Below are 15,372 nucleotides of genomic sequence, written 5' to 3'. Positions count from 1 at the left end.
ACCCCTTAAATGCTGCGATCACTGCGTTTAAGGTATTTAGTGACAGATCAAGCATCTGTCACAGAGTGATCGGTACCTCCACAGCCATGCGGGTGTAAGCCTCTTATCTCCGTCCTGTCAGATCGGTGATCTGTAGATAAAGTCTGCTTTCAGGCAGGCTCTATACATAGATCGCTGATAACACTGATCTATGCTATGCTATGGCATAGCATAGATCAGTATATGCAATCTATTGATTGTATCTTTTACAGTGAAACCAAGTTTAAAAAAAAAAGTGCAATAAAAAAAGTTTTTAAAAGTATTAAAAACCCCTTATAAACCCTCCACCCAATAAAGTTTAAAATACTCCCTTGCCCATTATAAAAATATAAAAAATAAATAAATAAATAAATAAACATATTACATATCGTAGATTGCGGTCGTCCGATCTATTAAAATATAACATTATTGTTCCCACATGGTGAACGTTGAAAACAAACAAAAAAACACACACACACCAGGAATAATGATTTTATTAAACTATATATCAGAAAAAAAATTAATAAAAAGCGATTCAAATTTTTCTGCTACACCAATATGATATTATTAGACAGATTAGAATAGATCATGACACCCCAACCAGCCCTGTAGGTGGAAAAATAAAAGTGTTATGGCTCTTAGAAGGCGAGAAGGAACATTGCATTTATTTGACCCGGACATCCGGGCATCAAAGGGCTCTGTCTTGAAGGGGTTAATGACTATATAAGTTACAAAACGTAATTTTATTATCTATAGTGATATGAACTGTACAGTTTAAATAGTGACTCATATAGTTAGTTACAGTAATGTAGTTTTATGATCTTCTATTCTTGGCTGCTCTTGGTGAACTTACTTGTCTCAGGACAATGTAAATGTAAAAAGATCTGATTAGCGACATAGGCTGATAGGTTACCAAGCAACAACACAAGCATCGGGGGAAAAAGTACATTGTAATGAGTTCAGAAGCAACAGAAAAAAATGTCATACTATTTTCATTGGGGAACATTGTGTTATTGCAAATTGGACTATTAGATTTATTTTCTTGGAAGAATATGAAATTACCACTGTACATGGACCCTGCAGACCTTTACACGCAGTAGATTTTATATAATGCCCCCCCCCCAGCCATGAGGTGTCTATTTGTTTACTTACTATAAATACTGTCAAGGGAGAAGCATTACGCCTCGGGTCCTCTGTGAAAATCTAGACAACTATACAACTAAGAAATTCAGAATGAATGCAGCACTCATGTAACGATAGATGTGGTGCCAGGCGGTATATACCAGCGACCACCCGGTATAGGTAATATAAATCAGAAGAATACCGCAGCACTCATGGGATAGAATTCAACACAACGTGTTTGTTCCCCAAACCGCGACGTTTCGCTCTCCACACTGAGACCACTGCTTGAAAAAGCTCTCAGTGTGGAGAGCGAAACGTCGCGGTTTGGGGAAATAAACACGTTGTGTTGAATTCTATCCCATGAGTGCTGCGGTATTCTTCTGATTTATATCAACTATACAACTAGAGATGAGCAAAGCAAATCTGGTGAAGCAAGATTAGCTGCGAATCGCGCTGTCAATTCGCTTCAATCAGGAAATGGCTGCAATGGCAGACACACATGTTAGCTAACAGAAATGTCTTTTGGCGGGAGCAAGGGATTATCCATAATCCCTTGCACCCGTCCAATCATCTGTAAACCCCTCTGTGATGTCTGTAACCCTCCTCACCCTCTATATAAGGCTGGGCTCACACTACGTTTTTGCAATCCATCTTTTTCATCGTTTTTTTTTTGCAAAAAAAACAGATACATTTGTGTGCATCCGTTTTGATCCATTTTCTATTGACTTCCATTATAAGAAAACGGATCAAAACGGATCAGTTTTTTTAACGTACACAAAAACGTTGTAGACCTTGTTTTTGTGTCCATTGAAAAAAAAAAAGGATGCGTTTTGATCTGTTTTTTTATTTTTTTTTTTATAATAGAAGTTAATGGAAAAACAGATGCACAAAAACGGTTTGCAAAATCTTAGTGTAAACCCAGCCTAAGGTGATTCACTTTCTCGAGGCAGGCAGTCAGCTGTGTATAGTGCAGAGTAGGTAGCAGCAGGCAGTTAGAGCAGGAAGAGAAATACAGAAAGATAGGGACGGAGAGGAGAGGAGGGTGGATTGTTGGTGCTTTTCTATGGGAGCAGTGAAGCCACTGTATACCAAGTAACTGGGTGACAGTTGTTCATTATACCAAGTCGCTGGTTGTGCATTATAGAAGGTCACAGTGAACACAGCGTCCATCTTAACGCATGAAGGACAGAGCCTAAAATGGTCCCCCAGGGGGACTTCTAACTAACGTACGTGTAAAAAAAAATGTTTTTATGAATAAAAAAAATCCCCTCCCTAATAAAAATATGAATCACCCCCCTAAATAAAAAAGTAAACATATTTGGTATCACTGTGTGTATATTTGCCTAAAGTATTAAATGAAAACATTCCTGATCATGCATGGTAAACTGTGTGAGGGCTAAAAAATTCCAATGCGCAAAATTGCGCATTTTTGGTCACGTCAAATCCAGAAAAATTGTAATAAAAAGTGATCAAAAAGTCACATATGTACAAGCAAGGTACCAATAAATAACTCAAAAAATGACACCTCATATAGCCCATAGACCAAAAAAAAGCATTATAAGCATGGTCTTAAAGCAATTTTTAAAGAACATTTCGTTTTTAAAAGGTTTTGATTTTTTAAAAGCTATCAAATAAAATAAAAGTTATACAAGTTACATATCATTGTAATCGTACTGACTTAAGGAACATAAATAACTTTTTTACCGTAGGGCAAACGGCGTAAACACAAAACCTCACCAAATTAAAAAAAATATATATTTTTTTTCAATTTCACCACACAAATAATTTTTTTCCCCAGTTACACAGCATATTTATTGAAACAGTTGTTAAGAATTCTCTATTCTATAATAGTTCCACTATTGTAGCTACTATAGTTTCCTGTTTTAATGAGATTCGCAAAACAAATTTATGAGTGATTCGCTCATCTCTATATACAACCAAGTACCACTTATAGAGCTACAGTCTTCTTTTTTGGTAAATGAGAATTTGGGTTACCTCAAATACAAGGGACCAAGTGCAATTGCATTTGTTCATTCCTGATAACTATTACACAGAATACATTGACGTGCCCTCCACTACACTACCTTTGTGAAGTTCTTAGCATTTGTTTTCCAAAATGTGTTCTATTACAGGGTGATATTGCAGAAAAATCAACATTAAGGGATTTCTAACATATTATAATGATAACTGACTGGTGTCAATGTAAGAAAAAGGTCAATGGCAAATGATAAAACTATGGTTTATTTCTGATCTTGACTGATCGAATCACTTTAAAAATCATTGTTACCAGTGAGATAATCTGTAGAGGTAAATGCTATGTGTGCTTACAATAGGCATCGGCATCTAGCGCATCACTCAGGCGAGGGCTGTCACTAGGCAACAATGATGCTCCTTACCCTGCCAAGACGAAAATTCTCCCCACCGACTGTGAGGATCGTTAGGATGAAAATTGTTCCATGTAAACTGGTCTTAATCTGGTGGATATAGCATGGGAGATTTCATCAGAAGCAGGGGAGTAAGGACATAAGGGCTGGATGTGAATTCGAATTCCATACACAGACCACTTTCAAACAATAGTATAGAAAAAAATCCACAGGTGTCTTTTCACAGTAAAGAAAGATTCTCAGGAGGGCACTAGTGGCCAATGAAGATCTCCCGCACACAGCTTAGGGGCAGAGGATGAGGATAGAAAAGTGTGACCAGCACACCGTAATGCGGCAGCATGCTATAATGTGCCATCCTATAAACATCATAGGATCCGCGATGAGAGAACTCTGTCAAGATTGTTCCACAAGGCAGCGCTGTATGGGGTACCTTCTAATAATACCTATAATAAGGAGAAAGGTACTGCTGCCAGTGATTGGCTCAGCTGCCTGTCAGCTTAGACTGGCTGCTCTGAAGCTGCAGCGCGCAGGAGACGACCAGGAGCGTGGAGAAATGATGTAAACTGCTTACTGAACTGTCAGCTGTTGGCCACACATCGCTATAACTCGTAGCGATGTGTGGTCGGCGGCCGGTGATTTTAGGTCTGGGCCTAAAGAAACAATCAGCCAATGATCGTTTCATCGGCTGTGAATATCAAAAAGAAAAAGAGAAAGTACTGAATCAGCACACCCAGGACGGTATATCAAAAGAATCAAATTTTATTAGAGTACAGAACCAACATAAAAACATTTAAAAACAAATACATTTAGTGCATGCCATGATAAGTTACACTAAAATTCTGTGTCCACTAAACAGCAGCCCATAAGCTGCCCAACTCCCACAATAAAGGAGAGGAAAGGAATAATCGATTGCTGTATATAGAGGCAAAGTGCAGACAGTGCAAATAAAGGTTCACAAATGCATAATGAGCTGCCACCTTCCCCTATGAACAGACAGGCTGAAATACAGACAAATGCCAAGCCCTACAAAGAGGGGACTAAAGAATACAACCTGTACCGCAGCCGATGCCGAGTGGACAAGAGAGAGGAATGCCCAACGCGTTGCGTCGCACAGTGCGACTTCGTCAGGGACTCATCGGCTGATCATTGTCTCTATTACACTGAGCTATAATCGGTCAAACTGGGCCGATTCAGACGATTATCCCTCAGTGTAATTGGGCCCTAACCCACTGACAACAAAAGTGAGTCAAGTGAAAGTGGCCTAATTGTGTCCAATTAGCCATTTTCCGTCTCTAAAACCATGTGACTCATTAGTGTTACAAAATGTCAGGTGTGAGAGGTGTTATTACTCTCTCATACTGGTCACTGGTAATTGCTTTCCTTGAAGGCCATTACGGCACCTATGGAGGAGAGAGCCACCGCCCGTTCTATTGGGCAGGACACAGCACTTGGATTCATAAAAGAAGAGACCTCCCGTTTATCGCCAGTTTGTCAGGACCACCCGGTACATCCTCTTTAACCTGAACCCACAGATCGATTGGTGCCGGCACCGGGAAGCCGGTGCCGTGGTCTGTTTTTCGGACCACCGCCCGGTTCCCGTGCACGGCGCCATTCGATCCAGCGGTACCGGCCGGTGCTGAAGCACTGGAGGCGGGCCAGGCTGCTCCCAGTGGGAGGGAATTCCCTCCCCTGGAGCCGCGTCATACAGGGGAGGGAACTTTAATATACAGTTTCTCAAAAACCTTTTTTTTGTGTTTAAAATTTTGTTAAAAAAACAATTTAATACATGTTATTGGTCACATATATACTAGTAAGGAAATAAAATAATACCTCTTATGTGACTAGACTTAGGGATATATACATATACAGTATATACATAAATACATGGGTGAGTATTAGGCAGGGTGCCGTCATGGCCAAAGGAGAAAAGCCATTACCGGTTAGTAATTTATGTTTTCCCCCTCACCGTATGAATGCACCCATGGAGAATATAAGAGATACACCCCCCTAGGGAGGGACCACTGCCTGTAAAACTCTCCTGATAATGTTCAAGTCTTCCTGAGAAGATAACTGAAGTTATTATGCCTGAAGAATGTGTGTGGGGAGCTCCAGGTAGCAGCCTTACAAATCTGCTCTATAGAAACTGAGCCCCTTTCTGCTTAAGATGTGGCAACTGATCTTGTAGAATGTGGCCCAAATCTGAAAGGGTTTTCTGACCTTGAAGTCTGGTACTGGAGAGTCAGCTCTCTGCAGCCCCTCCCTGCAGATCTCGGAATGACACTGATCCCGGCTTGGCAATCAGTGTATCTGGTCTGCTGCAGACCAGAGTAATAGAGCACTGAACTGATGGATCAGTGCTCTATTATATACACAGTATTGATCTCAATGGGAGATCAGTGCTGTGTATATAGAAGTCCCCCAGGGGACTTCTAATTAATGTATGTGAAAAAAAATTAAGTGTTTTTATTAACAAAAAAAATCTCCTCCCCTAATAAAATTTTAAATCACCCCCCTTTCCCCATTTTATAAATTATAAATAAACATAATAATTATAATTAAAATATATATATTTGGTATAGCTGCGTGCGTAATCGCCCGATCTATTAAATTATCCCATTCCTGATCTTGCATTGTAAATGGTGTAAGTGCAAAAACCCACCAAAGTGCAAAATTGCGCGTTTTTATTTACAGCAAATCCAGAAATTTTGTTATAAAAAGTGATCAAAAAGTCGCATATATGCAAACAAGGTACTGAAAGAAAGAACAGATCGTGGCGCAAAACAATTACACATCACACAGCCCCATAGACCAAACAATAAAAGTGTTATAAGCATGGGAATAGAGCAATTTTGAACACATTTTGTTTTTTTAAAGGTTTAAATTTTTTAAAAGCCATCAACTAATATAAAAGTCATGCAAGTTACATATCATTGTAATCGGACTGACTTGAGGAACATGAATAACATGTCAGTTTTACCATACGGCGAACAGCGTAAACACCAAACCCCTCAAAATAAAAGGAATTGCACCTTTTTTTAAATTTTACTGCACCTATAATTTTTTTCTGGTTTTGCAGCATATTTTATAGAAAAATGAAGTCTGTATTTGCAAAGTATAATTGGTGTCGCAGAAAATAAGTGCTCATGTGGGTCTGTAGGGGAAAATATGCTAGCGCAGTGGCCTTCTAACCCCTAGGCGACCCTGAATGTACCTGTACGTCCAGGGCCACCCACAGGTGTTCAGAGCGGGGCTGCGCGGCGGCTGCGATCTGAACCGCCGCGGTTCCGGGTGCTGCATTTAGCCCGGAGCTGCGGCTATTAGCGGGCATGGTCTGATCACCGTGCCCGCTAATTAGATAATCGGATGCAGCTGTCAAAGATGACAGCTGCATCCGATTGCCTGATGCAGCCATTCCCTGGTGTCTAGTGGCGGAGATCGCCCCGGGACGTTGTCCCGGAGGAGCGATCCCCGTGTCTTCACCCGGCCGGGGTCTGCGCTGTAATGGCGCAGACCCCGACTCGGCATTCGGTTGCTTTCGCCTGAAATATTTATTAATCACATTCCTGATCTCGCACGGTAAACGGCGCAAGCGCAAAAAAAATCCCAAGGTGCAAAATTGCGCATTTTTGGTTGCATCAAATCCAGAAAATTGTAATAAAAAGCGTTAAAAAAGTTGCATATGCGCAATCAAGGTACCGATAGAAAGAACACATCATGGCGCAAAAAGTGACACCTTACACAGCCCCATAAACCAAAGAATAAAAGCGCTATAAGCCTGGGAATAGAGCGATTGTAAGGAACATATATTTGTTAACAATGGTTTGAATTTTTTACAAGCCATCACATAATATAAAAGTTATACATGTTACATATCATTGTAATCATAACAACTTGGGGAACATATATAACAAGTCAGTTTTACCCCAGGGCGAACAGCGTAAAAAAAAATACCCTTCAAATAAAAGAAATGCAAGGTTTTTTTTCAATTTCACCACACATGGAATTTTTTTCTGGTTTCGCAGTGTACTTTATGAAAAAATTCAGCCTGTCATTGCAAAGTACAATTAGTGGCGCAAAAAATAATGGCTCATGTGGGTTTCTAGGTAAAAAAAAGGAGAAAAAAACGAAAACGCAAAAATTGAAATTGGCCTGATTCTCTAAGGGTTAAACACGAGGAGGAAAAAACAAAAGCACAAAAATAAAAACTAAAAAAAATAAAAAATCTAAAGAAGGCCCTGTAGGTCCTAAAGTATATATAAGAGGTGACCATTTTCCTATTTGCTAGCAGGGTAGAGATTACCTTTTCTGCAAGCCTCCTCTCTATGAATAACAGCCTCTTAATAGCCAAGCTGTCAGGGGGCGCTTTTTAACCTCTGAGTGTAAAATTGGACCGTGGCTCAGAAGATACTGGATCTCTGGTAGTATCAAAGGACTTACAATAGACATTTTGCTCAACCAGGTGATTTATACCCTTCGTGGCCAGAAAGGGGGATAAAGATGACTAGGGCTCTGTCCTGGTGGGGAGGATGTATACAGAAGACCCTAATCCCAGGAGTGGGCTACTGCATACACTCCTGCCAGATTGTCCGACAGGCAGAGGGAGAAAACTCTTGTCACTTTTTTTTTCCCCGAAGCAAACAGATCTATTACTGGATGACCCCACATAGCACAGATCTGAAGGAAAACTGACTGGGACAGGCCCAAAAAGTCTCTGCTCTTGAATTCTCTTACCCCTTTAGGTATAGAGGTGATAGGGAGGACAGGTGGGGTTCAGCTATTCTGAAAATGTAATGTGTCACTATCGACGGGTCCCTTAATATGGTGCCCCCCTGATTATGTAGGCTACTGCAGATGAATTGTCTGGCCAAATCTTTACATTTTTGTCTTTTGTGTGCATCAGCAGGGTAAGGACAGAAATATTACCTTTAACTCCCTAATGTTTTGAGACTCTCTACTGGGCCTGTGCGAACCCAGGGGTGACCCCTGCTTCCAGGTTTTCTTTTTGAGTCTACCAGGATATCCCTATCCTGGTAGACTCAAAAAGAAAACCTGTAGGAAGGGGTCACCCAATGTCTGTGGAGAAAGAGAGAGAGAAAACAGGGAATCAAAAACTCAGGAGATCTAACCCACTGAGCAACAATCTGAGCTTAAATTTTTTTTTTACGTGGCATTGGACACAGGGGGCTGTTGGGATACACCAAGTCATAAGACCTAGGACTGACATAATTTCCCTGAGTATAGTAACTTGTAAAGCCCAGACATCCAGAACCTAGAGAGTACCTGCAAGGAAACACCTCTGTTTCTGTGAATTGAGGAGGATACCCAAAAAGTTGCAAGTCTGGGAGGGGGTCTTAACCGACTTCTCATCGTTAACCTCCCAACCAAGCTTCTGAAAGATACACACTATGGGGGACGTGTATCAAGGAAAAAATGCGTATTTTTTTGCGGAAATTGCCGATTTGCTAATACTTTATTCGCAAATGGCCGTTTTGCGAATAAAATATTCGCAACTCAGCACTTTCCGCCGGGTACGCCGGGGGGGCGGGAAGGGGGTGTGGAGGGGGCGAAACGGAGGGATTCACCATTCGTTTCGCCGAAAGATACGCCGAACACCTACTCCAGTCCTCAGCTGGCGTAGGTTTTCGGCCGTGCGCACCGGCTCGCACGGAATTTATGTAGAGGCAGTATGCCTCTACATAAATCTCCATAGCGCCGAAGATGCGGGGGCATTTTTAAGTCCGGCGCAGAAAACGTCTGGACTTAATAAATGTCCCCCTATGGGTGTAAATATACACCTGGTGTAAAATGCCCACAGCAACCAATCACAGATCAGCTTTCAGCTCTGGTAAAATATAAAATGAGCTGTGAAAGGAGTTGGTTGCTCTAGGCAGTTTACACCAGGTGTATACTTACACCCTTTCATAAATTTCCTCCTATGTCTCTGACCTAATCCTGAAGGGCCTAAGTAGAGTTAACTACAAGAAGGAAATCATTCAAGTAAGGGATAATGACTATGTCCTATCCCCTTACATGGGCCATAACCTCAGCCATAACCCTGGTAAAATTCTAGGTGCCTTTCATATTCCAAAAGGCTTAGCTCTGTACTGAAGATGTACAATGGACCACCTAAACATAACTGCGACCCAAAGGAACTTCTGATGATCGGGGCAGAGAGGGACATTATAGTATGCATCCCTGAGATTCAGGGTAGCCATGTAACAGTCTCTATAAGAATTCAACATGGCAGATGGGAAAAACTGGATACAGTCCTAGGAAACTGGGAAAAATTTCTCAAGACTGGATCCAGCTTTTCCCAGCAACAGGGGAGGAGTGGCACATAGTGGCAGTGAGGTAAAAAGCGGTAGGCTGATGAGCGGATTGAAGAGATAAAGAAGCACTTTGCTTCATTATTACTATAAATTCGCTCATCTCTAACCTTTAGAGAGAGCGGGCAGACAGCGGGAATCAGAAGCCGAGAGTTCAGGTTCATACGAACCCGAACCTCAGCCGGTTCGCTCATCTCTAGTGACAATCTCCTCTGTGATGCGGCACCACAGGCCAGTGCTCCCAAAAAGACAGACTCTGTGTGCAGGAACCCTGCGTTGGTGCCGATCCATTAAGGTTACAGGTTACATTAAGGTCTTACAAAAAGCATAACCACCTTCCTTGAGATTTAATAAATATCTCCTTGTACTTATGTGAAACATATGTGATATATTACAAATTATACAGAAATTATTTATTGTTTCGCCCACAGGATGTTTGCAAAGAAGCTTTAAAAAGAGGGCCCTCAGTCGGTCTTCACTTGGATGGAGTTGTGTTTGGAGTGGAAGATTTTAGAGCAAGCATAGGTTTGAATTGTTTTGCAATACTGTAAAAATATGAATACATTGTTTTCTTAAAATGATATATAAGCCCATTGTGTACTAATCAGGAAGTCAGCACATACAAGGCTGATTTCCATTATAGGAAGAATAGAATTATGATAAACCTCAATAAAGGGAATTCTGTAGATTCTGTTCAAAGTCTTGAAAAAAGTACTGCAATTCCTTAAAGGGGTAGTGCGGCGCTAAAAAATTATTCACAGAATAACACACATTACAAAGTTATACAACTTTGTAATGTATGTTATGTCTGTGAATCGCCCCCTTCCCTGTGTCCCACCACCCCCGCCCGTGTACCCGGAAGTGTGTGGTGCATTATACATTACCTGATCCGTGTCGAGGGCCGTCCGCCATTTTGTGCCAAACGTCATCTTTGGACACACGGCCGAATCCCTGCCGTCCGAAGATGACGTTTGGCACAAAATGGCGGACGGCCCTCGACACAGATCAGGTAATGTATAATGCACCACACACTTCCGGGTACACGGGTGGGGGTGGTGGGACACGGGAAGGGGGCGATTCACAGACATAACATACATTACAAAGTTGTATAACTTTGTAATGTGTGTTATTCTGTGAATAATTTTTTAGCGCCACACTACCCCTTTAAGTTAAATCTGTAATCACATACATTTTCATGGTGCTAATTAGGGATGGTCCGAAGTTCGGTTTGGGTTCGTATGAATCCGAACTCTCGGTAATGATTCCCGCTGTCTGCCCGCTCCATGCAGCAGGCAGATCCAGTGGGAGGAACATCTGGAAAACTGGGATACAGCCATAGCCATAGGCTGTATCCCAGTTTTCCAGGTGGTCCTCCCGCTGTATCCACCCGCTCCACGGAGCGGGCAGACAGCGGGAATCTGATACCGAGCGTTCGGGTTCATACGAACCCGAACCTCGGAGGGTTCGGACCATCCCTAGTGCTAATCTTATGTATTCCAACCTTGTAAACTGTGAAAGCTGCAGTATTTATAAAATAAGAACTAGATTGTGACTCACCTGAGCTCCTTCCAGCAGTTCCAGTGTATGGGCCTCCTTAATTTCCCCTTTTCCATAACCTAGTCACACTTACAGGTTGCACCACTCCACAGCTGTGCTCACTTTGAAAAAGAAAAAGGCAAATATAAAATGATGTTATGGCACATGAGAACATGCTATCATTGTGGGTTTGTAAACTCAGGCCCCTGAAAATTGAAAAGTTATGCCTCACTTGTCATGCATGTCTTTTCTGTTTGTTTTACCACTAAGGCTATGTTCACACAACGTCCTAAAAAGGAAAAAGGCGTCCGCTTTTTGCGTTTAAAAAGACGTGTGTTATTGCATCATTTTAATATGCTTGGAATGCTTGGAATAACGGACGTCTTTTTCACATTGTATTGAATGTGTCCGCCACAAAAGACATCTGTTATTCAATACAATGTGTGAAAAAGACGTCCGTTATTCCATAGACTTCAATGCATTTTAGTCAAGCATATTAAAATGATGCACTAACGAACGTCTTTTTAAATGCAAAAAGCGTACGCCTTTTTCCTTTTAAGGACGATGTGTGAACATAGCCTATGGCTATGTTCACACAACGTCAAAAATATTAAAAAGGCGTCCGATTTTCATATTTAAAATAACGTCCATTTTTGCCAAAATTTAACTCACTGCAATGCAATGCATTGAAGTCAATGGGAAGACGGATGTCCAATGCACACAGCGCATTGAATTACAGACGTTTTTGCGGCGGGCGTCAAAATAATGAACATGATCATTATTTTCGGGCGTCTTTTGCAAACAGCGGACGTTTATTTGTAGTTCACACACAGTTTTCCTTTTGTCACCGTTCTGTCTCCGTTTGTACTATTAAATTTAATGGACTTTTCAATTAAGCCGCACCCAAAGTCCAATTAGTAATCCCAAACTAGTATAATGTACAAACACCCGTCAGTGCACTAAGCAGAGGTCAGGCTGCTAAATAATGTTCGTTATTTTAGACTCAAAATGATGGACGTCATTTTAAACGGAGATATAAAGACATTGTGTGAACATAGCCTATGGCTGTAAAAAAACAGGTATAAAACAGGTATAAAAAGCATCCGTTTTTTTCAATCTAATAATGTGTTCAATTAAAATGTATGAAAAAGAGGTTGTCACTGCATATGTTGTATAAAAAGGGCTTTAATGCCAGTGTTGGGATTGTGTCTGTTTTTGTTTTCATTTTTACAGTGTGAAAATCCAGACTAAATGTTCATTATCTTCCTTTAAAGTTCAAGGTCCCTACACTGGGTAAAATAACTATTATACACTACTGGTTTTGCAAGTTTTCCCACTTACAAAGAATGGAATGGTCAGTAATTGTTATTGTAGGTACACTTTAACTGACTGAGACCAAATCTCTAAAAAAAAAAAAAATACAGAAAAACATATTATTTAATTTTTGAATAATTATTTTGCATTTTATTGCATCTAATAAGTATTTGATACAATATTAAAACAGGACTTAATATTGGGTACAGAAATCTTTGTTTGCAATTTCAGAGGTCAGACGTTTCCGGTAGTTCTTGCACAAGTGTGCACACACTGCAGCCCTGGCTGTGTGTTTTGTGTCATTGTCATGCTAGAAGACCAAACCACAACCCATCTTCAAAGCTATTTTTGAGGGAAAGGAGGTTGTTTGCCAAAATCACGCAATACATAGCCTCATCCATCCTTCCTTCAATATGGTGCAGTTGTCCTGTCCCCTTTGCAGAAAGTATCCCCAAAGTATGTATGTTTCCACTCATTCTTCTTCTTTCTCAGACACAGCAAGTGGGGTTGATACAAAAAAAAATCTATTTTGGTCTCATCTGACCACATGGCCTTCTCCCATGCCTCCTCTTTATCATCCAGATGGTCATTGGTGAACTTCAAACAGGCCTGGAGATTTGCTGGTGTCAGCAGGGAGACCTTGTGTGCCCTGTAGGATTTTAATCCATGAGGGCATAGTGTGTAACATAGAAACATAGAAGATTGTTGGCAGAAATAGACCACTTGGTCTAATAATAATCTTTAAGACTGTGGTCCTAGTCTCTTTAGGTCATTGACCAAGTCCTCCCATGTAGTTCTGGGCTGATCCCATGCTTTTTTTAAAATCATCTTTACCCCATGAGGTGAGGTCTTGCAGACCGACCTCTTATGATTCCAACAGTTGTTGCCTTCTCACCAAGTTGCTTGCCTATTGTCCTGTAGCCTATTCCAGCCTTGTGCAGGTCTGCAATTTTGTCCCTGGTGTCTTTGGACGGCTCTTTGTTCTTGCCAATGGTGGACAGGTTGGAGTGTGATTGATTGAGTGTATGGACAGGTGTTTTTATATACATGTAATGAATTTAAACAGGTGCAATTAAAACAGGTAATGAGTGCAGAATAGTAGGGCTTCTTAAAGACAAACTAAGACTCACACTGCATTTTTGCATCTGTTTTTACTGTATACCTTTTAGAACATTTAATTTTAATGTACAAAAATTGGGCAACCATGTCTTTGTGTATATTAAAACAAACTGATTTGTTTCTATCAGTTATCTTTCATAATGTAAGTCAATAGAAAACTGATGCTGCAAGATGGCATAAAATTGCATCCGTTTATACCATCCAGTTTTGCATCAGTTTTTTTTTTATACATTAAACAGACAGCAAAAAAGCAATGTGGTCCTAGCCTTACAGGTCTGTGAGAGCCAGAATTCTTGCTTGTTGGTATGTCAAATGTTTTTCCTTTGCAGCAACTTTAAAGGCAGAAGCTGAAAATCCTGCCCTTTTTGCTTTGTCAGTTTTTATGATAAAATTATAAATTGAGATAGATTAAGTCAAATTAATATAAAAAAAAGCTTTTTTTCCCATTAATTAAATTTTATTATTTTCTTATTTTTAGTAGACATGAGTGAATTTACAGTAATAGGCCCTGTTTACACTGAGCAAAGATGGCAGAAGTCTGCTGCAAAGCTCTCCATCACAGAATCCCGCCATGCTCAGTGTCCTGCTTCAAGTGCATGAGAGGGCGCGCGTGCGTCCGCTTCCTCCTCTCTCCGCTCAAAGCAGTGACATGTCATTTCTTTGAACAGAGAGCAGCGGCTGCGGAGGAGCATGCGCCCTCTCATGCACTCAAAGCAGGACACTGAGCACAGCTGGATTTCGCAGCGGAGAGTTCCGCGGACTTCCGGCGTGTGTGCTCAGTGTGAAAGGGGCCATAAAGAAGCAAAGTGCTTCATTATCTCTGAAATCCACTTATTAGCCTGCTTCCATTTAACTGACTGCTGCTCTCTGCTGATCCTCCCCAGGTGCTGGGAAAAGCTTGATCCAGTCCTGGGAAACTTCTCCCAGTTTCCCAGGACCGGATCCAGCTTTTCCCAGCACCCGGGGAAGAGTGTCACGAAGCGGCAGTCAGTTAAAAGGCAGCAGAGGTAATGAAATGCTTTGCTTCTTTATTACTGTAAATTTGCTCATCTCTAATTTTTAGGGCATGATGATTACTTTTTGGCTATGTTCTTATATGGTATTTCTGTCAGTCTTTTGGTCACTATTTTTTCAACCAAATTTCGGAGTGTAACTGACAGGGCAAAATTATAATGATTTGCACAGCTTCTGTGTTTTTGACCCACTCCTGGTTTTTGTTAAAAAAAAGTCTGACCAAAAGACTGGCAGAAATACTATGTGTGAGCATAGCCTTGCAATATATGTTCAATAGTGGGCTCCATCATCTATGACCCACATATATCTTGTAAATAATAATTCTTGCTATTCTTAATCACATCCACCCAAAACTTAAATTTGTTAAACTTGAATTTGAAGTATGACCTTTCTCTGCTACTGCCTTAACTGAAGATAAAATGGCCATTAGCTACTCTTCATACAGTGTCTACTGTTTATATATTGGCTTTATCGCACGGCAGTAAGTTACTGGCACTATACCAATTATTACAGGCTGGTTGTAGTAGTATATGAATATA

The 15,372-nt window shown here is 40.8% G+C and overlaps 1 protein-coding gene across 1 annotated transcript in view; it reads left to right on the top strand.

The window, feature by feature from the left end:
• CLYBL (citramalyl-CoA lyase) overlaps positions 1-15,372 on the top strand; it is a 243,556-nt gene that overhangs the window by 206,843 nt on the left and 21,341 nt on the right. The window contains 1 exon segment of the mRNA XM_069970730.1: positions 10,282-10,375. Coding sequence (XP_069826831.1) covers positions 10,282-10,375 — 94 coding nt within the window.

The sequence above is a fragment of the Dendropsophus ebraccatus genome, chromosome 5, assembly GCF_027789765.1.
Source record: "Dendropsophus ebraccatus isolate aDenEbr1 chromosome 5, aDenEbr1.pat, whole genome shotgun sequence".
Lineage (NCBI taxonomy): Eukaryota > Metazoa > Chordata > Amphibia > Anura > Hylidae > Dendropsophus > Dendropsophus ebraccatus.
The sequence above is the reverse complement of the archived record's forward strand: the minus strand, read 5'-3'. Positions and strand labels throughout refer to the sequence as shown.